We start from the raw sequence: 27206 nt of genomic DNA, 5'->3' as shown, positions 1-27206 counted from the left end.
AACAAAATATGTTGACCTAGGAACACATCGAACTTGGCAAAATCAGGACGTGCTAGTTTGTGAGGAATTGGGAGTGAGTTCAGATGCGTTGTGTGCGCTGCATGAACAGGATGATACTGTAGTTTGAGAGGAATCAGGAGTGAGTTCAGATGCGTTGTGTGCGCTGCATGAACAGGATGATACTGTAGTTTGAGAGGAATCAGGAGTGAGTTCAGATGCGTTGTGTGTGCTGCGTGAACAGGATGATACTGTAGTTTGAGAGGAATCAGGAGTGAGTTCAAATGTGTTGTGTGTGCTGGGTGAACAGGATGATACTGTAGTTTGAGAGGAATCAGGAGTGAGTTCAGATGCGTTGTGTGCGCTGGGTGAACAGGATGATACTGTAGTTTGAGAGGAATCAGGAGTGAGTTCAGATGCGTTGTGAGCGCTGCATGAACAGGATGATACTGTAGTTTGAGAGGAATCAGGAGTGAGTTCAGATGTGTTGTGTGCGCTGCATGAACAGGATGATACTGTAGTTTGAGAGGAATCAGGAGTGAGTTCAGATGCGTTGTGAGCGCTGCATTAACAGGATGATACTGTGGTTAAAGAGGAATCAGGAGTGAGTTCAGATCACAGCGCTCATTACTGTTTTTTTGAAACCCAATAAGGACCCAACACATCCTTCTAGTTACCGCCCACTTTCATTAATCAACACTGATTTGAAAATTATCACAAAGACTCTAACCACCAGGATTGAAACAGTTATGCATTCACTAATTCACCCAGACCAGACAGGCTTCATCAAAAATAGAAATGCAAAAGACAATATCCGCAGACTTTTTAATCTCATCAGCATTGCACAAGGACAGTCACAAAAAACTATAGTTGCATCACTAGACGCAGAAAAAGCATTCGACAAGGTCAACTGAACATTTTTATTCACCACCCTCCATAAATTCGGTTTTGGAGAGTCATTCATTCAATGGATAACAATACTATACACTTCATCATAAATGGGATCACTTCAACAAGCTTCACTCTGCACCAAGGAACCAGACAGGGATGCCCACTCTCTCCATCCCTCTTTGCCATATTCATCGAACCACTCGCAGCAGCAATACGCCAAAACAATAAAATTAAAGGAATCCAAGTCAACAACTCTCAACACAAAATTAGTCTATATGCAAATGATTTACTATTATACTTACAAACGCCATCCCAATCACTTAACGAAGCATTCAATGTCATCAACAAATTCTCAAAAGTCTCTCACTACAAAATCAACTGGAATAAATCAACTATACTTCCGCTATTAGGAGACGATGTGGACTCTGCAGCTCATGACCCCTCCCTTCCCCTCAACACGGGTAACATCAAGTATTTAGGCATATCAATTACCCCCAGGCTGTCAGAGCTATACAACCTCAACTATGCCTCACTCCTCAAGAAAATAGAAGATGATTATAAACGATGGAACAAGCTCCCACTCACACTCATAGGCCGTATAGCAACAATCAAAATGAAGATACTCCCCCAGATCAATTACCTATTTTCAATGATCCCAATTACCCCGACAGACTATTGGTTCAAAAAATTGAATTCCCTCACCACTCACTTCTACTGGAAAAATAAAAAACCAAGGATAGCACTTACAACACTCCAAAACGCAAAACACTTAGGCGGACTTGAAGCACCAAATTTCATGCACTATTACCTGGCAAACCAATTACAATACCTATATAAATGGACTCAACAACAGACACATTCCGATCCATGGCTTGATCTTGAGCAATACTTGTGGTCCCCCAACTCAATCGCAGACCTCCCCTTTCTACCACAGTCAATCAAAAAACTAGACTTCTATCATAACATTACAATAGCAACAACTCTGTCAGCATGGTGGAAAACCAACAAAATCACCAAATCACCCCAAGCTCCATGTAGGTATAACCCAATCTGGCACAACCCTGACCTCCGTCTTTACAATAAACCAATCCACTTCCCCAAATGGCAACAAAATGGCATCACCCACCTTCACCACGTATTTGAAAATCATACATTTATGTCATTCCCCTCAATTGTCCAGAAATTCGCGATTGGGAGAGACCTATTTCTCCACTACCAACAGCTTAAATTTTTAATTCAAAGTAAAATAACTCTAACTAACACCCTACAGCCTTCTAAAATAAGTTATAAGTTATTAGAGATAGGCAACCACCCGAGAAAACTTATATCTAAACTCTACAGCCTCATCACTTCATCTAACCCCACAATAACCCTGCCCAAGGAGAAGTGGGAAAGTGACCTCATGCTACCCTCCGACCCGGATTTCTGGACGCAGATCTGCAGGAACACCTTTTCTATGACCACCAACACCAATTTACAACTCATACAATATAAAACTATCCACAGAATCCACATCACTCAGAGTAAACTATTTAAAATGAAATGATCTGACACAGACATTTGCTCACAGTGTACCTCTGGGAGCACAGACACCTATCTCCACGCAACCTGGCTCTGCCAGCCTGTTCACTCTCTTTGGACCACATTAACCAACACACTATCTTCGATCCTGGACTGCAGAGTCCCACTGTCTCCTGCACTCTGTCTCCTGGGAGACACTTCAGAAACCTCTATTCCTTCCAAATACAAAACCCCAGTTCTTGTCTCTCTAGCAATCGCTAAAAAAATAATCTTTCAAAACTGGAAATCAAAATCTTCTTGTCATTTTTCACATTGGACTAACTTAATCACAGAATTCATTTTGGCAGAAGAAACCATAGCTCATAAAAAGAACAATATATCTGCCTTTAAAAAAACTGGAATCCTCTCATAACCTTTCTACAAATTCAACAGCTGATGTAAACCACGTACTTTCCCATTCACCCCCTCTCCACCTCTCCCCTTCAACCATCCTTACCCCCCCCCCTCCAATAAACCTGCCTTAATAACACCTAACAGTCACACACTTACAGACATACCAGTCTCACACTTATAACTATTCTCTGTCTCTCTGTCTGTCTGACTGTTTATCTGTCTATCTGGCCGTGTGTATGTCTGACCGTCTGTCTGTGTACCTCCCTGTCATGGCTTGTCACTCTTTATTATTTACAAATATATGATCTGTCTTATTTTGTTAAATGAATAAAAATAAAGTTGACCTCCGAAGACGGGGGGGTGGTGGCTGGGCAAAAAAAAAAAAAAAAGGAGTGAGTTCAGATGCGTTGTGAGCACTGGGTGAACAGGATGATACTGTAGTTTGAGAGGAATCAGGAGTGAGTTCAAATGTGTTGTGTGCACTGTGTGAACAGGATGATACTGTAGTTTGAGAGGAATCAGGAGTGAGTTCAGATGCGTTGTGAGCGCTGCATGAACAGGATGATACTGTGGTTAAAGAGGAATCAGGAGTGAGTTCAGATGTGTTGTGTGTGCTGGGTGAACAGGATGATACTGTAGTTTGAGAGGAATCAGGAGTGAGTTCAGATGCGTTGTGTGCACTGTGTGAACAGGATGATACTGTAGTTTGAGAGGAATCAGGAGTGAGTTCAGATGCGTTGTGAGCGCTGCATGAACAGGATGATACTGTAGTTTGAGAGGAATCAGGAGTGAGTTCAAATGTGTTGTGTGCACTGTGTGAACAGGATGATACTGTAGTTTGAGAGGAATCAGGAGTGAGTTCAGATGCGTTGTGAGCGCTGCATGAACAGGATGATACTGTGGTTAAAGAGGAATCAGGAGTGAGTTCAGATGTGTTGTGTGTGCTGGGTGAACAGGATGATACTGTAGTTTGAGAGGAATCAGGAGTGAGTTCAGATGCGTTGTGTGCACTGTGTGAACAGGATGATACTGTAGTTTGAGAGGAATCAGGAGTGAGTTCAGATGTGTTGTGAGCACTGGGTGAACAGGATGATACTGTAGTTTGAGAGGAATCAGGAGTGAGTTCAAATGTGTTGTGTGCACTGTGTGAACAGGATGATACTGTAGTTTGAGAGGAATCAGGAGTGAGTTCATATGCGTTGTGAGCGCTGCATGAACAGGATGATACTGTGGTTAAAGAGGAATCAGGAGTGAGTTCAGATGTGTTGTGTGTGCTGGGTGAACAGGATGATACTGTAGTTTGAGAGGAATCAGGAGTGAGTTCAGATGCGTTGTGAGCGCTGGGTGAACAGGATGATACTGTAGTTTGAGAGGAATCAGGAGTGAGTTCAAATGTGTTGTGTGCACTGTGTGAACAGGATGATACTGTAGTTTGAGAGGAATCAGGAGTGAGTTCATATGCGTTGTGAGCGCTGCATGAACAGGATGATACTGTGGTTAAAGAGGAATCAGGAGTGAGTTCAGATGTGTTGTGTGTGCTGGGTGAACAGGATGATACTGTAGTTTGAGAGGAATCAGGAGTGAGTTCAGATGCGTTGTGTGCGCTGGGTGAACAGGATGATACTGTAGTTTGAGAGGAATCAGGAGTGAGTTCAGATGCGTTGTGAGCGCTGCATGAACAGGATGATAATGTAGTTTGAGAGGAATCAGGAGTGAGTTCAGGTGCGTTGTGTGCACTGCATGAACAGGATGATACTGTAGTTTGAGAGGAATCAGGAGTGAGTTCAGATGCGTTGTGTGCACTGGGTGAACAGGATGATACTGTAGTTTGAGAGGAATCAGGAGTGAGTTCAAATGTGTTGTGTGCACTGTGTGAACAGGATGATACTGTAGTTTGAGAGGAATCAGGAGTGAGTTCAGATGCGGTGTGTGTGCTGCCTGAACAGGATGATACTGTAGTTCGAGAGGAATCAGGAGTGAGTTCAGATGTGTTGTGAGCGCTGCATGAACAGGATGATACTGTAGTTTGAGAGGAATCAGGAGTGAGTTCAGATGTGTTGTGAGCGCTGCATGAACAGGATGATACTGTAGTTTGAGAGGAATCAGGAGTGAGTTCAGATGTGTTGTGAGCTCTGCATGAACAGGATGATACTGTGGTTAAAGAGGAATCAGGAGTGAGTTCAGATGCGTTGTGTGCACTGCGTGAACAGGATGATACTGTAGTTCTAGACTAATGTCAGCATGTATTTACTCATCTCATTCGCACAAAAACAGATTCAGTATTCCTCAAAATGAAGGAAATCATACGTCAGGACATTATGCAAACACGTTAAATAACAGAAATATGTATTTTATTTTATTTTATTAACTACTATCTTTACTGCTTTCCTTCAATGATCGACTTTACTAGTCACTACACTGTAACGCATTACTTTAAAAAGCAACTTTATAAAATAGATAGTTCTGATCCTTGATTCTGATTGGCTGAGCTGTGAAGATGTTGTAAATTACTCTACAAACATGCACCTTTGTTTATGTCTGTGTGTTGCTCTGCAACCACTTTGTTGTAACAACAACCATTTCCGAGGAACTACATTGTTTGGTAGAAGAATACTGTTTTTGTTAATATCTTTACATTTAATTAGTTTTGTTTCATTTTGTGAAACCCTGCTACATATATGTTATAACTGGTTTATAAATGCTTTGTAGTCCCTAACAGCACACCTTAGCTGTTATAAATTCACTGCAAACCACGGCTTCTTAGGGCTTATTACGTTATTATTATTATTGTGTTATTTCCCAACACTGCCCATTTTTCCCTGTTAGGGTGGTATTTTTGGATTCATCTGACATGATTCTTCAGTTAATGTTTGCACACCAGCCATGTGATTCAGTTTTGGCTAACAGAAGCTGTCATTAAAGGTGGTATCTGTCGACCTCAATGTGAAGGAGATCCTTGGAGACATAGTGCTGGTGAAACTTAAGAAGGGGAAATTCTTGATCAATGATCTGTGGTACTGCAGATGCATCAATGTGACGACTCCGTCTGGAGAGCACGTCGAGTTCCCCTGCTATCGATGGATGGCCAATGAACAGGAAGTGTTTCTTCGAGATGGCAAGGGTGAGTGAATAAAGCCTGTCTCAAGTACTGTTGTTTGTGTATAATTATGTATGTATTTGTGCATGTACATTTAGGTCGATTACCTCAGGATGATAATATGAAAGAAAACAGGCACATGGAGCTGGAATCTAGACAACGACTGTTCAGGTTTGATGCAACAGTTACGAACATGTGTAAATATTTAACAAATATTTAATCATTGAATTTAATTTTAATTTAATAATAATTTGTTATGTTTGTTACACCATGCCTTCTGCATCCAAGTGCATGGTCATAAGACTGTTTGGTTTGGTACTAGCACACCCTTGCTGTTAGGGGTAGTATATCCTTTTTAACCCCTCTCAACTTTGGCAGGCGACAACTCACAACATTACCAATACTTTAATACTACAATAAAATAACTAAAGGATTTTTAATAAAACTAGTTTATAAAAATTAAATAAGCATGGCTCCTACACCAAGTTTTAAAAAAGATATTTTCATAACACCTAAAATATTTCTCCAAATATCTCAAAGATTAATTTAGCTGTTTCTTGAAGGTGGAAGGAGTGGCGCACTGGTTTCCCCCTGAGCATCGATGCCAGTACAGGCACTGAACTTCCTTTGGACATTCAGTTCGAAACAGCAAAAACGGTGGACTTCTCTTTGAATTTCCTTGAAGCGTAGGTTACACCATTTGTGTTCATCTCTTTGCATGTATCACAAGCAGATATGCATGCTATTCATTTCCTGTGACTATTGCTGGGAAATATCTTCAAATAAATGGAGAATCAACTGTAGCTGAAACTGAACCAGACATTGTGAGCATTCAGTTGATTTGTTCTTGTTACGATCTTCTCTTTCAGGATTGCCAATCTTGGTCTTAATAGATTTATGAAGTTGTTCCAGTCCTCTTGGACTGATATTGAAGATTTCAGAAAAATATTTGTGAAAATAAAGAACACTGTGTCAGGTTTGAATTTTTTCATCCTTAGTTCTTTATTTTTATTAACTTTTCTTTAATACTAAAGCTATCCACTGACTGACTGTAAAAAGGCTGAGGCAAAACATTGTTTGCAAAATCCTCTTATACTGCTTAAAACCCATCTCTTCCATTTTTATTTGACCCTCTAACTTTAGCACTCAATATTCTAATTCTATTCTTAACAAGATCCTACCTGTCACGCTGTCTAGTCTCTGTTTCCCTGGGTGTCCACTAGTGGGCTCACGTCCCCTTAGACACGTCACCGTAGGCACTAGAATTCCTCTAGTCTGGTCCTGTCTTCACAGTAATTGCACTCCTGTTAATTGCACCAGGTGCAGGAATTTGATTGTCATTTGCCTCCTTATAAATACCAGTCTTTCCCTGTTGTTTGTATGGAGTCTTTACCCTTCATGTCATCAGCCATTTCGTTATCCGAGATTCCCCATCGTCTTCCGAGTTCCTTTCCTGTTCCCTCCTTTGTTTATTTGTTTTGTTTATTTTTTGGACTGTCTGTTTGGCTTGACCTCTGCTTGTTTGACCACGTATTGGATTACCCTATCTTAATTATAAATACAAGCGATTGGATCTCTACTCTCTTCTGTGCCTCCCTGGTGCGCGAATCGTCACACTACCTTTCTAATCTCTTTGTATTCTATTTTATTTTAATTTATTATACAATAAGTAAAAAAAGACCTCTGTCACTAGCTTCCTCCATTCTTTTTCTATTCTATCTGTTTTTTGTTTATTATATTTTTTAAAAGCCCTTGCTACGTGTACTGTATTTAAGCTAACTGATACTTGTTATAGCACTTATATATCATTGCTCTTTTGTTTTTGATTGCTTCCATTGTCCTCATTTGTAAGTCGTTTTGGATAAAAGCAGCTGCTAAATGTCTAAATGTAATATAATGTAATGTACTCCTAAACTCACTGGCAGCTGACTTTATTATTCCCTTTGACAGACCATGTGATGCAGAACTGGAACAAGGACTTAATGTTTGGCTATCAGTTCTTGAACGGCTGCAATCCTGTGATGATCAGTAAGTGCATGAATCTTCCAGACAACTTTGCAGTCACACAGGAGATGGTGGAAAGATCCCTCGATAGAGGTCTCACACTACAGGAGGAATTAAAGGTCAGAAGAAAAAAATTAAACAACACTTAAAAGAATATAATTTGAATCTTTTGGAGGACAAGCCGTGAGTGAGCAGGTGTGCAGCTGAGTCAAGTCATCTTTATTTAAAACAGTATCTTGCAATCATCTGCAATCAAGGCAACGATATCACTGTAAATGAAGTGTCCCCAACTAAGCGAGCCAGAGGCGACAGTGTTAAGGAACCAAAACCCCATCGGTGACAGAATGGAGAAAAAACCTTGGGAGAAACCAAGCTTAGAAACCAGCAGTTCAATTCCATACTGCAGCAAAGTCAGATTTTGCAGAAGAATTATCTCTTTCCAGGGGATTTGTATCTGGGGCTCTAGTTGTCCTGCTCGTCGCTGTCTTTCAGGGATGTAGAGGTCCTTTCTAGGTGCTTATCCACAATTTTGGGCTGGATACGTACTGGATCCGGGTGACTGCAGTCACCCTCTGACCTGGATACAGACTGGATCTGGTGGCTACACTGATCTCGAAATAAGAGATAAACAGACTAATATTTGAGTAGATGCCATTCTTCTAATGATGTAGCAAGTACATTGGGTGTTATGGGAAGTGTTCCTGGTTCAGATTTACCTAATTAATGCAGCCTAAAAATCATTTAACGGATTTGGATATTAGAAGCATATTAGTGTGTTATGTGTAAACCAAGTTAAAGACTAGGTCTTTAACCTACATCTAAACTGCAAGAGTGAAATTCTAGGTATTATCATATTACCAGTTTTGAGAACACAGCGGATGTGGAGTATTATAAGGTAACTAGCTCATTCAAATACTGAGGTGCTAAACCATTCAGGGCTTTATAAGTAATAAGCAAAATTTTTAAAATCTATGCAATGTTTGATGAGGGGAGCCAGTGCAGTGTTGACAGGACCGGGCTAATATGGTAATACTTCCTGGTTCTAGTAAGAACTCTACCTGCTGCATTTTGGACTAGTTGGAGTTTGTTTATTAAGCATGCAGAACAACCACCCAATAAAGCATTACAATAATCTAACCTTGAGGTCATAAATGCATGGATTAACATTTCTGCATTTGATGATATTGAGAGCATAGGTTGTAATTTAGATAAATTTTTTTGAGGTGGAAAAATGCAGTTTTACAAAAACTAGAACCTTGCCTTTTTAAGGAAAGATTGCTATCAAATACTGTAACAGGGCTGATGAGTAGTGAGACGTGCGGATCCATGTGCAAGCTTTATTTAGAACGGATCCATGTGCAAGCTTTATTTAGACAGAAATAGGCATGGGCCAAACACTGGCAAACCGGTATATAGTGGGCCAGGCACAAGAATAATCCTAGGGCAATCCTAATCCTAGACCCATAATGAGCTAACAATATCCAGTAGGGTAGACGAGGGGTAATCCAGTAACCAGAGCCAACAGGTCAAAACATGAGAAACAAGGCAGAGCAAGGAAAAGACTAAAAGAATCCACATGGAAGTGGAGTGGCCGGGGACCGAGGCAGAGCAGGAAGTCCAGGTGGAGCCGGGACAGGAGTCCACCAGGCTGGAGCAGATGGAACTGGAGCCCGCTATGACGATGTCGTCATGAAATAAGCAATAAAATGTTTATTTATCCTAGTTATTAGTAATTTTTCATTTATAAAATGATCCGAGTTCATTATCCATGGGAATCGAAGTGACGTGTATATAGTATGTGAATCTGCGGTCGTCATAGGATAACGATGAAGATGGTGACGTCTTGGGGGACGGCCCAGTTACCTTTATCTGGATGACGTGCGCTGCTCAAGGAAGTTGAAGCGGCTGGCGGAAGTCAAGCCAATGAGTGCACCTCGCGGAGCTCCGCTCGAAGACTTCCGCGATTTTTTGTTTTATCCGAGGCAAAAGTGTATAATCTGCGTTCTAATCAATCGCGCTCTGGATCATTAAAAGGAAAGCATGGTATCCTCATCATTGTGTTACTAGCGGATGGTCGTTTAGACGCTGCAGGGCTAACAGTACGAGTGAGCAGTTCTAAAACCTGGGCGGAATTGACGGATTGGGAGCCTCCAGCCTGTATACGAACTCTGGGAAGTTCCAGCAAAACCGTGGACCAGACTATTAAAAGTAAACGGCGTCGTGAGTATACTACTAGACCAGTTCTGATGACTGTTTTCAAGTGACTTGACTTTTGACTGTTTTTTCATCAGGCTGAAATTTATTTATGTATGTTCTCCCTTATTGATTATGGGAACTATATGTATTAAATTGTTGGAATTACTACTGATTTTGTGACTTGGAATAATTTTGTTTCTTTTTTGTAGCTTTGTGGTGGGTCAATTTGTGAACTATTTTTTGTTGTTGTTTTTTTTTTTTCTTTTTCAAACCAAAAAGTCATTTTTGAGACACTTGAAACTGTGTTGATGTTGTTAATATAGATATTTGAATGAATTCTAGTTGTTTGTCATATTGATTGTAGTAGTGGTCTATTTCAGAGAGTTTTTTTTTTGGGGGGGGGGGGGGTATTATTGCATTGCCATTTTTTTTTCTCATAAAAGTGAGGGGTTTTGTGAAAGACAAACCAGACTGCACAAGACCTTTGAACGTTTTCGTAAACTGAACTAAATTAATGACAGAAATTCTGTCTGGCACCCCAGCATAAAAGAAAACAACCCAAAACAAAGAGTGTGTGAAAACGTTACACCGCGAGGGTGGAGCAGATGAAATTGTAGCTCACCAGGACGGAGCAAAGGACCACCACAGCCGACCAAATGGGACAGAAGCCTACTAGGGCGGAGTAGATTGAACTGAAGCCCACCAGGGTGGAGCAGAGGACCTCCACAGCCAAGCAGATGGGACAGAAGCCCACTAGGGTGGGTCAGATGAAACTGAAGCCCACCCAGGCGGAGCAGATGGAACTGGAGCCCACCTGGGTGGGAGCAGGCAGAACTGGAGCCCACCAAGGCAGATCAGACAGAACTGAGCCCACTAGGGTGCAGGAGGCGGAACTGGAGCCCACCAGGGCAGAGCAGATGGGTTCGGGACCCATGGCTGAGACTAGGACTTAGAGAAAGTAGAGACAGACAACACAGACAGTAAATTCCTGGTCTCAGGGACCGAGGCAGGGAACACATAAAGTTCATAAACGGCCTCCATAGCTGTGACAGGACAGAACGAGAGTACATAAACGCTTTCATAGCCATGACAGGACAGAATGAGAGTTCATAGATGGCCTCCATATCTGTGACAAGACATAATGGAAGTTCATAGATGGCCTCCATAGCCATGACAGGACAGGATGAGAGTTCATGGGTTGATACCCGACATCTCTCGAGGTTCTGCAGTGGATGCCGCCACCTCTGGAAGTTCTACAGCGGTACCCACAGAAAACAGGGGGAGTTAATTAAGAATTTCTTCAGCAGTGACATAATGGGATGAAAGTGAGTTGCTGGGTGCCACCACCAAGCAAGGAGCTGAAGTGAGTGCCGCAACCCGGAAGGTTCTGCAGCATGTGCCGCCACCTCTGGAGAGATTGCAGCGGACGCCACCGCCTCTGGGGACACAGCAGTAAGCGCCACCACCTCGGAAGGATCTGCAGCATTAGCTGCCACCTCTGGAGAAATCATAGTGGACTTTAGAGTTTCAGTGGTGGTGTTAGCAGCCCAAATGCAACATAAAACAATCCCTGTCATGGGAAGCACTTCAAACTGGGGAATCAGTTCCTGCACAGGAGGGGTTGAGCGTGCTGGTTTTGGGATACCAGCTACTCTTACTGACAGCAGCGATGGATCCTCCATGCTGGATGCCAGTCTGGGATACTGAAGAGCTAACCTCCAGGCTCTGGGTGCAACAGACAAGACGTGATGGAAGATCAGCTGTAAAGTAATGAACCTCTGTAAGTTCAGCTGAGACGTGATGATAATCAGGAAGATTGATGGTGACTTGATTTGACTCTGAAAAATCAACAGTGACTTGATATGACTAGGGAAGATTCTCCGGAAGAAGCCTACAGATTCTCTGGAAGAAGCCAGCAGACAACAAAGCATAGTCCAGGAACTGACAGAGTGATGAACACGGACACTAGCATCTAAGCTGAGATTGGAGAGGTTGATATATGCATCACAGAAAATCGTGATCAAAACAATGTCCCGGTAACTGAAAAGTAAGCAATTGGCCTTGCAATTAAGCATTGGGTCTTGCTTAATGGCAAATAGTATTTTTGTAGTATCTATACCTTGCCAGTGTTCACCTGAACAGCTAGTTAGTTTTTCAAATTGGTATGGTTCACTGGGCTGTGAAGAAATATATAGCAGAGTGTCATCAGCATAACAGTGAAAGCTAACACCGTATTTCGTGATGATATCTCCCAAGGGTAACGTGTAAAGTGTGAAGAGTAACGGCCCTAGTACTAAGCCTTGAGGTACACCATACTTCACTTATGATCATGTAGATTGTTCTAGAGTTTAGGCGTTAAATAGGAAAAGGATCTGCCGTCTGCAGTTGATTTTGATATTCTAAGTATTATTATCAAATTGCCAGAGTTCTGGATGTACTAGACTACTTTGGATGATGTGCCACAAAGAAAGCTGTAGCAGTGGTCAATTCTGGATGTGAATAGAATAGAAATTCTCCAGTGTCTAATCCTAAACATCTCTCTGCTACAGGAAGGAAACATCTACATAGCAGACTATGCAATACTGGAGGGATTGAAACCCAATGCCACAGACCCAGATACCCAGCAGTATTTGGCTGCTCCCTTCTGTCTGCTGTACAAGAACAGCCAGAATGAAATTCTACCAATTGCTATTCAGGTGCCTGCAGAAATAAATAAGTAAAACAGTATTTAATAACTTAGTGCTTGAACTAGGCCTTGGTGTTTTAACCAAATACTCTCTTTTGCTCTGAAACAGCTCAGCCGTCAGACTACCGCAGAGGTCTTTCTCCCAAGCGATGATCAGTACGAATGGATGCTGGCCAAGATGTGGGTGAAATGCTCCGACTTCAATGTACACCAGCTAGTCACACACTTTCTCAGGACCCATCTGACCTCTGAGGTTTTTGCCATAGCCATGTACAGACAGCTCTCTGCAGTCCATCCCATATACAAGGTAGCGTCTTTTAATGCTTTCATTGATATGAGAATTAGAGGTAAATTTAAAATATTAAAAAATGCATTATAAAGATTTATTAAATACATGCAGTGAAACATTAGTGATGAAAAGGCATGGATGCAGTTACTTTTTTAGGTGTTTCCCATTTATTTATGGAGGAGTTAATTAAATTGAATCACACAACAAGATTTGAAATGTCCAGGCAAAGCATGTGTTAACCCATTTAGTGCCTTTGTGTTTACAGTACTAGATTACACACAAGTTCTTTTCTTTCCAGGATACAATCATAGTTTTTGTGCCCTTCATTAATAAAGTTGACTTAGTTTCTCAAGGGTTTAACATTCAACATACATTTTCCAGTTTCAGAATTACTTCTGAATTCTGATTGGATAAAGTGTGTTCAATCGTACGTAGGTGTCCTTTATCATGTTGCTCTTGCTATTAAAGCAAAAAGGCACTCTGGGAATGTGTTAGAATGATTTTTGCATCAAGCCTCACACTCATACTCACACAAACACTGAAACTAGTTGTCACGACCGGGATACAGGAAATTACGCGGAGAGATCCAAATGTGGGTATGTCATTTATTAGGGGTAATCCAAATCCTAAACAGTCCATGCAGGGGTCAAAACCAAAGAATCAATCCAAACAACATAAACCGACAAAAACACAAGGCAAGAACAAGACTATGAAACGGACGTGAATATCATACAAGGACTCTGTGCCACATACTAAGACAGAAAGGGTATAAATACACAGGGAGATGACAAACACTAATGGGGAATTTACTTAGTGCAGTGATTAATGATTAGTGACAGCTGAGTGCAATGCAAAAACAGAGATCGTGGGAAATGTGGTTCAGGAAGTGACAGACACCGTGGGGAAGGAGGACATCTAGTGGTTACCCAGGGAACACAAACCAGACACTGTGACAATACCCCCTCACTAAAGAGCGGCTACCAGACGCTCCAAGACATGACTGACAAAACAAGACTAGGAGGGAGGTGGACAGGTGGAGGCTCAGGGGGAGGGACGGAGGGCTAGATAAAAAAAAATGGGGAAACCAGAGACAAGAGGAACATGTAAGGTGGGGAACAGAGACGAGAAGTGCAACACAAAACAGGGAGAACAGGAGGGAGGTGGACCGGCGGAGGATCGGGGGAGGGACGGAGGGCCAGGCTCAAAAAAGGGAACAGGGACAGGAAGTGAACAGATAACCAAAAAAAACAACAACAACACAACAGGAGATAAGGGTGGGTCAGGGCGTTCAGGAACCCAGGAAAGCGCCGACCGGGCAGGACCCCAAGGTGGAGCAGAAGACCACCACAACCCTGTGGTAGGTACAGAATTAGAGCTGTAGTCAAGTCCAGCTTTGTCGAGTCCAAGTCAAGTCCAAGTCCAGGACTAGTCGAGACCGAGTCAAGACCGAGTCCAAAGAGGTTCGAGTCCAAGTCAAGTCCAAGTCCAAAAGTTTCGAGTCCAAGTCCAAGACCGAGTCCAAATGAAAGAAAAAAGGGTCCTCTTCAAGACCACATACTAAACTACTGATAATGTTTGTGATGAGCGAGACAGCATATCTCCTATTCTAAGAAAATTAATTTACATTATTATTTGTAATGATCAAAAAGCATGTGCAAAGTAACAACTCTGTAGGACAGGGGTCTCCAAACTACATCCTGAAGGGCCAATGTCCTGAAAAGTTAAGCTCCAACTGGCCTTAACACACCTGCAAGATTAGTGTGTCTAGTAAGAGCTTGATTAGGTTCAAGTGTGTATAATTAGGGTTAAAGCTAACAGGGGCGTTACACAAGATCCCGGGCTCTATGCATAGGCAGTCTTGATGGGCCCCCATGGCCCCCACCCATGAAAATATCCAGGTAAAATAAAATATATTTCAGATTCATACTTTTCAAGGGCCCTCTCTTCCTTTGAGGCCCTGGTAATGAGTACTGGTTTTACCCCCAGTCTGACCCTGGGAGCTAAACTATAAAGGAAACTGGCCCTCTAGAACAGAGTTTGGAGCTGTAAGGTCAAATTATTTTTATGTACTTTATTTTCATTTTATTTACTTAATAATGCTGCTTTTGCTGACATTATGTTTGTGGTCAAAAAATAAAATGACTGATGCCTTGGCACAGTGCACAGACACACGCAAAGATCGGGATATGACAAATGCGCGCAGCAAGGCTAGAAGGGATACGTATGGCTCTACTGGGCATGCGCACATAAATACAGCGATATTTTTGTCATACTGTACTAGTCGAGCGCTGTCGGAAACAATCGACTACTCCAGCATGCATTAACCATAATGCATACAAAGTGTTTGCAAGTACGACGTGAATTTTAGAATTGCAATATTGCGTGGAGCTGTTACTTATATGACCTTATCTATGTTGCATGTAAAAATAAAATATGTAATGTAATAATTAGGGTTGTGCCTGAAGCCAAATACCTTATTCGGAATGGCAAGGATAATGGCTTAAAAAACGAAAAACGGACAAGGAATAATTCTGCCTGAATACTCGCTGAAGCTGACACAGTCTGGTGTTTGCTAGATAACATGAGCCATGGAATCAGCGCCAGAAGTGAATGAATGTAAACTTTATGAGTGAAAAGAGCGCAAATCAAACACCGCATTGTTGTCGCCTCTCTGTTTATCTCTCAGAAATCAGAGCGATACAAGAGTAATTTTACCTATAATAATACATCATACACGTTATAGTATTTGTATATATTTAAAAGACAATGATTTAAAGCTTAGGCTACGATATGATACGAATGAATGGAATAAGCACAGCGCGCTCACCAATCAAACAGACGCGTTGCGCTTCTCAGTCTCTCAAAAAACAAATCGGTTCTCTCTCAAGAGTAGGCTAATAATCAGCTTAGATACGGATACATTGTCTACTTGTCCTACATGTTTGCATCTTTACCTTTTGCTGGTTTGCGCGGAACACACATCTGTTTAGTGAAGTTCACTTAACATTAAGACTCGCATGTGTACTTTAAAGTGTTCTGCGTAATCAAAATGTGCGCATTGAATGGATTCAGTCGTGTTCAAATGATTACTAAACGTTTGTCATGACATCTCTCTGCTTGCATGATAAATATTATTTTAGAAATTAATAATTATTTCAGTTTAACACAACATACTTGTTCAGTGATAACTACGAAAAAAATATAAAAAGTCATAACAGTCTTATCAAGTAACTGTACGATGTTGTATCCGAATGCAGATAGGAAACATTTTGTGATTGTTACAGATACAAATACTCGACTCGTGGTTCATGCTATTGCAAATGAAAACACTAAATCTTTTTTTTTTTTTTAATGGATATGACATTACATATTTAAATTGTCATGTAACAGCCAGTAGCCTAACTCAAGCATTTTTTTTATAAAAAAAAAAATCGACTACTAGAAATCTGTAGTGTTGCAACCCCTATACTGTACAACAATAATTAGTATTTAATTATTCTTGTAAAGGGGACGTTTGGTGTAGGTGTAGGTGTATCTAGGTGTAGACGTAAATAAAACACAATCTAACAGGTAGAAAATTAAATTAGAAACATCTAAACTTTTCAGGTCGCAGCAAGTGCACCGCTGGTCATGCACATCCTTTCGCGGAACAATACTGAAAGCTAAGATGGAGAAACAGATGATCATAGTTGTACAAGGATAGCCATTTTTTAAATGAATCTATTATCAAAGCTACTGAAAGGGATGTTTAGTGCTGGAAATCCATTTATTCTTTGCTGAAACTTCTGCGTCATCATGAAGAGCGAGTCATGGTTGCCCAGCAACAGCAGACGCCACTGGAGCGCGAGCGCAGATTACAGAGTGCTTTGGAAATAAGGAGAGCGGCGCGCCTAGCGTTTTCCACACGTTTTCATTCACGACATCATGCAAAAGTGGTTTTGTATTGAAGGATACATTTTTTTTTTTTTTTGCTGGACTCGGTCGAGACCAACTAGAAGACTTGGCGAGTCCAATGGCCAAGTCCGAGACAAGTCCGAGTGCAAATTCAACAAGTCCGAGACAAGTCCGAGACAACAGAAAAATGTCTCGAGTCCGGACTCGAGTCCAAGACCGGACTCGAGTACTACAGCCCTATACAGAATCCCCCCGGGGCAGAGCAGAAGACCACCACAACCGTGTAGTCGGGATGGAAGCCCCCCAGGGCGGAGCAGAAGACCACCACATCCGTGTGGTCGAGACCGGAGCCCCCCAGGGCGGAGCATAAGACCACCACAACCGTGTGGTCAGGACAGAAGCCCCCCAGGGCAGAGCAGAAGATCAATGGTGACTTGAATTCTCCCATGAAGATCAATGGTGACTTGAATTCTCCCATGAAGGTCACCGGTGACTTGACTCTGGAAGGTCAACAGTGACTAGCCCCGACTCTGGAGGGTCAACGGGAACCTGACGCGACTCTGGAGGGCCCACTGGACCCTGACTCGACTCTGGAGGGCCCACGGGACCCTGACTCGACTCTGGAGGGCCCACGGGACCCTGACTCGACTCTGGAGGGCCCACGGGACCCTGACTCGACTCTGGAGGGCCCACGGGACCCTGACTCGACTCTGGAGGGCCCACGGGACCCTGACTCGACTCTGGAAGGTCAGCTATGGCTGTCATCCTGTGCAGAGGCGCTGGGCTAACGGCTATCTTGTGTCGTGACGCTGAGCTGGCGGCCATCTTGTGCTGTGGTGCTGGGCTTGTGGCCATCTTGCATTGAGGCGCTAGGCTGGTGATCACCTTGTGCTGAGGTGCTGGGCTGGCGGCCATCTTGTGCCATGGTGCTGGGCTGGCGGCCATCTTGGGCTGTGTCACTGGCTCAGCAGACGTGATATGAACAGTCTCTGTATCAGCAGACGTGACGTGAACACTTCTGGGAATATCTAGGATCTTGTTCAGCATGGAGAAATAATCCAAGAATGTCTCAGCGGCCATCTTGCCTCGTGGCGTGGGGCTGGCGACCCCCTTGTGCTGTGGTGCTGGGCTGGCGTCCATCTTACCTCGTGGCGCTGGGCTTGCGGCCATCATGGGCAGTAGTGCTGGCTCGGTGGACGTGCGCTTCTTCTCCCTTCTCCGTCCGCCATGGTGAGATGGTGGCTCTGATCCGTCCCACATGAGCCCCTGGTCGAAGCAGGGCCATGGTGGAGAGCGATGCTGAGCCTCCTCTCAACCACTTCCTCTTCGGCGACCTCCCCTGGTCCCACGAAACATGACCAGGCGGGTTCCCTCAAAACAATCGCTTCTCACCTGCTCGGTGGCTGGGGGAGAAGCATCAACTGACATACCGCTGGATCTCGCTGTGACGGAGTGGGTATGTCCTTTATTAGGGGAAATTCAAATCCTAAACAGTCCATGCAGGGGTTAAAACCAAAGAATCAATCCAAACAACATAAACCGACAAAAACTCAAGGCAAGAACAAGACTATGAAACGGACGTGAATATCATACAAGGACTCCGTGCCACATACTAAGACAGACAGGGTATAAATACACAGGGAGCTGACAAACGCTAATGGGGAATTGACTTAGTGCAATGATTAATGATTAGTGACAGCTGAGTGCAATATGAAGACAGAGATCGTGGGAAATGTGGTTCAGGAAGTGACAGACACCGTGGAGAAGGAGGACATCTAGTGGTTAACCAGGGAACACAAACCAGACACTGTGACACTAGTGGCCTAGAGTGTTTTATTACTTTATTGTCTTGTTTTATTTTTAAAAGCTTCATTTTCTCCTCACAGTTGCTGATACCTCATGTACGTTACACCATTGCCGTCAACATTGCAGCTCGTGAAAAACTCTTCTGTGAATCTGGGGTCTTTGAGAAGGTATCTTTAACCCTGCATTAACACTACCTTGTTAGGAACCACAACTTTCCTATTCATGTTTATCTTCACGTGACTTTAAGGTCTGAAGATGCGTAGAGTTTTACATTTTAGCCTCAGATATTCAGTCATCTACCTGTTTGGGGCGAGAATCACCAAAGAAGCCACAATACAATATTATCGTAAGCCACAATACTTTACCCAAAGTTAATGTTTGTCAGGAACATGCATAATTCCACCTGAGGGCTCAAATATAGAAATATATTCCCTGCCTCCAAAAGCTAACAAACACTTTGTTGATGCCAAAGATGAAAATATTAACAACAAAATCGTGATTGAGATTCAGGACCGAAAGCTATCTGAAAAGCTTCAATTAATGTAGTAATGCCTCATGAGGCATTCAGAACAAGTCCATGGATATGTCAGTAAAAAGCCTGCCAATGTTAGTGCTCACATCAGTGAGGTTGTTGTCACCAGGGGAAAGTCCTGCCATGGTGTGAGAAGCAGACAGCTCTGTGGCTTAAAGGAAAGCAGACAGAACTTGTATCTAATTGGAAATGTAAAAGATGTGGGAAAAATCATTGAAAAGGGGAAATTTTCCAGCAAAAAGTGCTGAGTACTACAAATGCAGGAAAATAGTTTTTTTGCTGCAGCGGTGTAATAAACTTCCTGGGTGAGTTAATCCATATTGTGAATGTCATTACAAAAGCTCCTGTACTTGCATTCTATGATGTTACAGATGCAAGTAACTGCAATCTGGGTAGGGTTTTGCTGCAGGACCCTGGTGTACAGTGGAAACAGTCCCGGAGAGAACAAAACCTCCTGATTTATAATTCCTACTTCCTTGTGCATCAGATGCACTGAACAGAAATGAAGAAACCAGGAAATCATAAACAGTTCCAGTACAGCATTATGGGAGATGGAGTTTACATAAGTTTTAAGGGATAAATATTTGGCATGCTTAATAATTACTTTGACTTTTCACATGTTACTGACGTAAATTATTACAACAGTAAATTACAACAGCCCAAAACCCAATTAGACTTGAATAAAATGTTATGCTGCATTGTTTTTTTCGCCCACCCCTACTAGCTGTAGGCTCTGGCTTCTGTTTTGAAAAATTCACTGCACTTCTTTAAACAAGCATTTACAAAATGTAATCTGAGATGAAAAAATAATCACTATTTCCCTAATTCGAAGTCCAACAGCACTGGTGGAACTGCAATTTATGAAATGATTCGTAAGGCCACAAGGAGTTTAACCTACAAGTCCATGTGCTTCCCTGAGTCAGTGAAAGCTCGAGGAGTGGACAACAAGGACGAGCTGCCCAACTACTACTACAGAGATGATGGCATGATGGTCTGGGAGGCAGTGAGAAGGTAACTGATAAAATACACAAAAATGTACAGATGTTCAAATGCTAATGGTGATATTTAATGACAATGAATTAACAAGTAAACCATTTGATGCCAGGATTTAATTTTTAATCTGCTGATTCATCGTTGCTCTTGATCTTCCTCCAGTTTCGTTTCTGATGTCGTCAGGATCTACTACAGCAGTGACGAGTCTGTTCAGGAGGACGAGGAAATCCAGGCATTTGTTCAAGATGTTTGTTTCTCTGGTATGAAGAACTGTCCCCAGAATGGTGGTGAGTTCAGGATTGATTTAACACAAGTTTGCATGTTCTTATGATGGCATATGTATTGTGTTTGCATGGCGTACAAAGTCAAATTGCATTGCATATAAGTCAAACTGTTACCAATATTCACAGAATTCCCAGAGTTCCTGAAAACTCGAGAGCAGTTGGTCGAGTACATGACTGTTGTGATTTTCACAGCTTCAGCACAACATGCTGCTGTTAACTTCGGACAGGTGGGAATGATGCACTCTTTTCTGGATCAATCTGAACTCTGCCTGGGTTAGTATCTGTTGGCTGATCTCTGTGTGTCTTTCCTGTGTTCCAGTTTGACTGGTTTGCCTGGGTCCCCAACAGTCCTTCCACCATGAGGAAGCCTCCTCCCACACAGAAGGGCCAGGTGGATATGAAGTACATCATGGAGAGTCTGCCGGACCGTGGACGTGCCAGTTGGCATGTAGGAGGGGTTTGGGCCCTCAGTCAGTTCCAGGATGGAGAGGTTTGATGACTGATTATTCATAACTAGTTTGAATACATTTACAACACAAAACAAAGAAAACATAGTATTTTGTCCAAATCTTCCCCCAGCTGTTTTTAGGTGTGTATCCAGACAACTACTTCACTGAGCAACCAGTCATTGAAGCCACTACAACTTTCCGCAAGAAATTAATTGAAGTAACCAACATCATCAAGAGCCGAAATGAAAAACTGAAATTGCCTTATTGGTATCTGTCTCCAGACAGAATCCCCAACAGCGTTGCCATCTGAGAGAACAACTCTAGGAAATATCACACACACACAAACACACACACACACACACACAAACACACACACACACACACACACACACACGCACACTTTTTAACTGGGCTGTTTGAATCCACATCACAAATTAAACATTACTACAGTAACTGTATTATTTGCATCCAGATTACCATTATCACAAATTTTATGTTTTTATATTACTTATTTCCTTTCTATCTTATGATTGTGGGGTCTAATAAAAAAATATCACTTGTTGGATTTGTACTAATTAGATCGAAGTCTATGAAAATCGAAACATACTAAGATTATTCAATAAACTAAGTCTGCTCAATTTTACCATCACTTTGTCTCCTGCTTTCTGCTCGTCAAATTTGCTTTGGTTACCAGACAAGACTTGCTGTTGACAGGTTTTACTGGTTGACAAAATGGAGATTTAAATTCAATTCAATTTAAGTTGATTTGTATAGTGCTTTTTACAATACATATCATTACAAAGCAACTTTACAGAAAATTACGTTTCTACAATATTTAGTAGTAGCTTTTAAGTGGTGACTGTAAGTTAATGTGCATATGACAGGAATTTCTGAAGAAAAATTAATACAAGACGTAGTAAACCAGACGATAAACATTATTAACAGCAATTATTATATGATGCAGACACACTTGTAGCAATATTTGTTAGTTCTGTTGTTGATTCAGGGTTAGCATCATCTGGGGTCCACTGAGGGTCAGCATCGTCTCTTCTCAGGTGTTCTGGATCCAGACTGGAGCTTGTGTAAATCCTAGTTATGCAAAACAGAGAAACAAATAGAGACACATAATTATCGTAGCTGCTGTTCCAACAAAGTAACATTTATTAGTTTAACCAAAGATAAAGAGTAAGAATGCGCAATTGATCAGATGCAACTGCAGTCACAGTTGCATCTCAGCAGGTAGATCTGGATAAAGAGGAAGGACCCCAACTGGGCTGCAAAAAACAATAAGGAGGGGTAAAAGCAGAAGGGGGCTCACCTGGGACGCCAGGTGCTGTTGAGCCCTCTGGAGGTGTCGTGGGCCTATCAACTAAACACCGGTGAAGGAGGGTGCCCACCTGAAGACCCTTATGATGATCTAATATAACACCCAGATTTTTGATTGTGGAGAAAGTAACAGTACATCCATCCATATTTTACTGGTGATAAATGAATGGACTCCTCCTTTTAAGTAAACAAAATGGTAGTGTTCAGACAGGTAGGATCTGAACCATCTTAGAGTCTGCCCTTGAATACCTGTATAGTTTTGTAATCGATCTATGAATATGTCATGATCTACAGGTCCTTCTCAAAGAAATTAGCATATTGTGAAAAAGTTCAGTATTTTCCATAATGTAATGATAAAAATTAAACTTTCATATATTTTAGATTCATTGCACACCAACTGAAATATTTCAGGTCTTTTATTGTTTTAATACTGATGATTTTGGCATACAGCTCATGAAAACCCAAAATTCCTATCTCAATAAATTTGCATATCATGAAAAGGTTCTCTAAACGAGCTATTAACCTTATCATCTGAATCAACTAATTAACTCTAAACACCTGCAAAAGATTCCTGAGGCTTTTAAAAACTCCCAGCCTGGTTCATTACTCAAAACCGCAATCATGGGTAAGACTGCCGACCTGACTGCTGTCCAGAAGGCCATCATTGACACCCTCAAGCGAGAGGGTAAGACACAGAAAGAAATTCCTGAACAAATAGGCTGTTCCAGGGCCGTGCACAGACCTTTTGAGGGGCATGTGCTGAAACTGAAAAAGGGCACCCCCCCCCCCCCTTTTATATCAAGATTATTTAGTAAGCCTGCATAAAAGGAAGAAATGGTCACATCTTCATGACAAATTCAATAACACAAAATAATAGTCTCAAAAGCTTTAGATTTATTCACGATTAATAACAACCATAATAATAATATTAGATAATTAGATAATATAGATAAACAGGGTTTTAAGGGCTTCTTTAAATCTAATACAACAGCAACCTTCTGTGACCCATGTATCTGGCAAAAATTTGATACTGTGGTGGACCAGGGATGTTGGTCTCTTAAAGGTCTCTTATTCACTACACTTTCCCTAAAATAAGCCAGCAATGAAAAAATAAAAAAAATAGTGTGAAAAGTACAGTTGCAGTGAAAAGCATTTCTGAAGGACCACGTGACACTGAAGAGTACTGAACTGGAGTAATGATGCTGAAAATTCAGCTTTGATCACAAAAATAAAATCACATTTTAAAATATATTCAAATAGAAAACAGTTATTTAAAATTGTAAAAATATTACACAATATTACTGATTTTGCTGTATTTTGGATCAAATAAATGAAGCCTTGGAATGAATCATGAATTACATTCTGCATGATAAAATATAAAGATTTCAGTGATCTTCTGTAATTTTTTTTTTAGTTACTAAGTGAAGTGACATTCAGCCAAGTATGGTGACCCATACTCAGAATTTGTGCTCTGCATTTAACCCATCCGAAATGCACACACACAGAGCAGTGAACACACACACACACACTGTGAACACACACCTGGAGCACACACCCGGAGCAGTGGGCAGCCATTTATGCTGCGGCGCCCTGGGAGCAGTTGGGGGTTCGATGCCTTGCTCAAGGGCACCTAAGTCGTGGTATTGAAGGTGGAGAGAGAGCTGTTCATGTACTCCCCCCACCCACAATTCCTGCCGGCCCGAGACTAGAACCCACAACCCTTCGATTGGGAGTCCAACCCTCTAACCATTAGGCCACGACTTCCCCACGACTACTACATTACTGTAGTAAAACCATGTTTTACAACATTTTATACAGAGAGTATACAGAGAGTATATCATAACATGATTAGCCTAAATGTTAATAAATTAAGTCTATCAGCAATCAAGAATCAAAGAAGAAATTTCTTAGAAATATATGTTAGGTGAAGAGGATCGCTCGTCGCTTTGTGTAAGTTCCAGTACGAAACAGCGGGGGGCGCACCTATTATGATTTCCCGATGGTAAAAACAAATTATGTTGTTGTATTACTTATCAATATATAGTTTTTGACCAGCGAATGTGTGCAAATGTGATTTTTTTTTCTGTCCGTCATTAAAACGGCGACGGTGCCTGCCGCTGCCGGCATCACATTACATTTTCATCTACAGGTTACAAACTAGTTTTTTTAGGTATATAGACGGAGCGCTCAGTTTTTCCTGTGGTACAATGCATTTGGCCAAATTAGCATTTTATAAAAGATGAAATGCAACTGTGTGCACAGGCTATTTAAGTGTTGGCTATGACTAGATGGCAAATGCTAGCCCTCTCTCTCAGGCGACGTCCCACATGTCTCAGTCAGTGAGTCAGTCAGACATCAAATAAATAAAATATGAGCCTTTATAGACAGTGTTTAGTAGTACTTATTCAAACAACAAGATATTTATTTACCCTTCGCAAAACTGTTCAGCTCAGCTGTTGTCTACTGTGCGGCTGCTGTGGAACTTCAGTTGATTCAATGAATATAGAGGGGGCGGAGTTATCAGCTTACTGACAGCTTGAGGATCGAATAAGATTTACACAAGCTCGTTTTAAGAACTTTAATTTGGTAAAACAGACAGACAGGCGTAAAGGGTGACCAATAGCATTGATTAAAAAAAAAAAAAAAAAAAAAAAAAAAAAAACACCACCAAAAAAAGGGCACTTCGGAGTGTAAGGGCAAAAAGGGCATGTGCTCTGCACAGGTTGAGCCCTACCTGTGCACGTGCCTGGGCTGTTCCCAGAGTGCTGTATCAAGGCACCTCAGTGGGAAGTCTGTGGGAAGGAAAAAGTGTGGCAAAAACGCTGCACAACGAGAAGAGGTGACCGGACCCTGAGGAAGATTCTGGAGAAGGACCGATTCCAGACCTTGGGGGACCTGCGGAAGCAGACTGAGTCTGGAGTAGAAACATCCAGAGCCACCGTGCACAGGCGTGTGCAGGAAATGGGCTACAGAGAAGCAGCACTGGACTGTTGCTCAGTGGTCCACAGTACTTTTTTCGGATCAAAGCAAATTTTGCATGTCATTCGGAAATCAAGGTGCCAGAGTCTGGAGGAAGACTGGGGAGAAGGAAAAGCCAAAATGCCTGAAGTCCAGTGTCAAGTACCCACAGTCAGTGATGGTCTGGGGTGCCATGTCAGCTGCTGGTGTTGGTCCACTGTGTTTTATCGAGGGCAGGGTCAATGCAGCTAGTTATCATGAGATTTTGGAGCACTTCATGCTTCCATCTGCTGAAAAGCTTTATGGAGATGAAGATTTCGTTTTTTCAGCACGACCTGGCACCTGCTCACAGTGCCAAAACCACTGGTAAATGGTTTACTGACCATGGTATTACTGTGCTCAATTGGCCTGCCAACTCTCCTGACCTGAACCCCATAGAGAATCTGTGGGATATTCTGAAGAGAAAGTTGAGAGACGCAAGACCCAACACTCTGGATGAGCTTAAGGCAGCTATCGAAGCATCCTGGGCCTCCATAACACCTCAGCAGTGCCACAGGCTGATTGCCTCCATGCCACGCCACATTGAAGCAGTCATTTCTGCAAAAGGATTCCCGACCAAGTATTGAGTGCATAGCTGAACATAATTATTTGAGGGTTGACTTTTTTTGTATTAAAAACACTTTTCTTTTATTGGTCGGATGAAATATGCAATTTTTTTGAGATAGGAATTTTGGGTTTTCATGAGCTGTATGCCAAAATCATCAGTATTAAAACAATAAAAGACCTGAAATATTTCAGTTGGTGTGCAATGAATCTAAAATATATGAAAGTTTAAAGGGGGGGTAAAATGCTCGTTTTCACTCAATATCCTGTTAATCTTGAGTACCTATAGAGTAGTACTGCATCCTTCATAACTCCAAAAAGTCTTTAGTTTTATTATATTCATAAGAGAAAGATAGTCTGTACCGATTTTTCCCGGAAAAACACGACCGGCTGGAGGCGTGACGTGTGGGCGGAGCTAAAGAATCACGAGCGCCAGTAGGCTTTTGCGTTGAGAGCGTTTGGGAGGAAAAAAACAACCAAAACAAACCATGGCTAACAGTCAGATTCAGCTTATATTTATGATCCAGAATCAGATCCAGAGGCTGAAATTTAACAAGAGCAGCATCAGCAACAATGTCTCTATGTGGTATGTACTGAAACTGTATATATATGCTTAGCGGTTTTGGAAAACGACTAAGTTCCACTTTGTCGTCTTTCTTTTTTTTTTTTTTTTTTTTTAAGCTGTACATCTGGAAAGTGCAGTTTGATGACAACATCGCATGTTGTTTACTTGATGTGCTTACGCGCCGATAGCTAAATTAACAACACAGAGATATTTGAAGCAGTTTTACTCACCGCATGCGGTTCCAACACACGATCGTGACCCTTTTTCGTTGGGACTGCATTATCCTTAAGAAATAAACGATACGCAAATCCGTCGTCAAACTGGGCCTTGTTTGTAAAACAAGCATCTTCGAAATGCAGGGAACAAACAAAAACACTTGCACAACTCCGTCGATGCTCTTTAAAAATAAACTCCATCCACTGGTCCCTTAATGCGTTTTTTTCTTTGGTAATCTGTGCAGGGTTGTCTTGCACTGGCAACCAAAAACACACTCCTTTTGTGACATTTCGCAACGCTCTCGCTCTGATCAGTGAAGTCTGTTGTGCTCTCTCTGCTCTGCTATACGGGAGCGCGCGCTCTTCCGGCAGAAGTGCCTCAGGACCCATATAAGGAAATTCCGCTCCATCTAACGTCACACAGAGCCATACTCGAAAAAAACTTAATTTTTGAAACTTTGTCCATGTTTAGCATGGGAATCCAACTCTTTAACAGTGTAAAAAACT

At 41.9% G+C, this 27206-nt stretch overlaps 1 protein-coding gene across 4 annotated transcripts in view; it reads left to right on the top strand.

Annotated features, from left to right (window-relative positions):
* Positions 1 to 27206, top strand: part of LOC113048375 (arachidonate 5-lipoxygenase) — a 102777-nt gene that overhangs the window by 6288 nt on the left and 69283 nt on the right. Inside the window, exons 2-14 of one of the 4 annotated variants that reach the window (XM_026210165.1) lie at positions 5725 to 5923; positions 5998 to 6070; positions 6463 to 6585; positions 6769 to 6875; positions 7850 to 8022; positions 12649 to 12795; positions 12895 to 13092; positions 18855 to 18941; positions 20139 to 20317; positions 20462 to 20586; positions 20710 to 20810; positions 20903 to 21073; positions 21163 to 21681. The exons of the other annotated variants lie outside the window; for them this stretch is intronic. Coding sequence (XP_026065950.1) covers positions 5725 to 5923; positions 5998 to 6070; positions 6463 to 6585; positions 6769 to 6875; positions 7850 to 8022; positions 12649 to 12795; positions 12895 to 13092; positions 18855 to 18941; positions 20139 to 20317; positions 20462 to 20586; positions 20710 to 20810; positions 20903 to 21073; positions 21163 to 21342 — 1863 coding nt within the window. The 3' untranslated portion in view covers positions 21343 to 21681. Of the gene's footprint in view, positions 1 to 5724; positions 5924 to 5997; positions 6071 to 6462; positions 6586 to 6768; positions 6876 to 7849; positions 8023 to 12648; positions 12796 to 12894; positions 13093 to 18854; positions 18942 to 20138; positions 20318 to 20461; positions 20587 to 20709; positions 20811 to 20902; positions 21074 to 21162; positions 21682 to 27206 lie in introns of those variants that run through there. 4 annotated transcript variants of the gene reach the window in all.

Source organism: Carassius auratus, chromosome 29 (assembly GCF_003368295.1).
Source record: "Carassius auratus strain Wakin chromosome 29, ASM336829v1, whole genome shotgun sequence".
NCBI classification, from domain to species: Eukaryota; Metazoa; Chordata; class Actinopteri; order Cypriniformes; family Cyprinidae; genus Carassius; species Carassius auratus.
The sequence above is the reverse complement of the archived record's forward strand: the minus strand, read 5'-3'. Positions and strand labels throughout refer to the sequence as shown.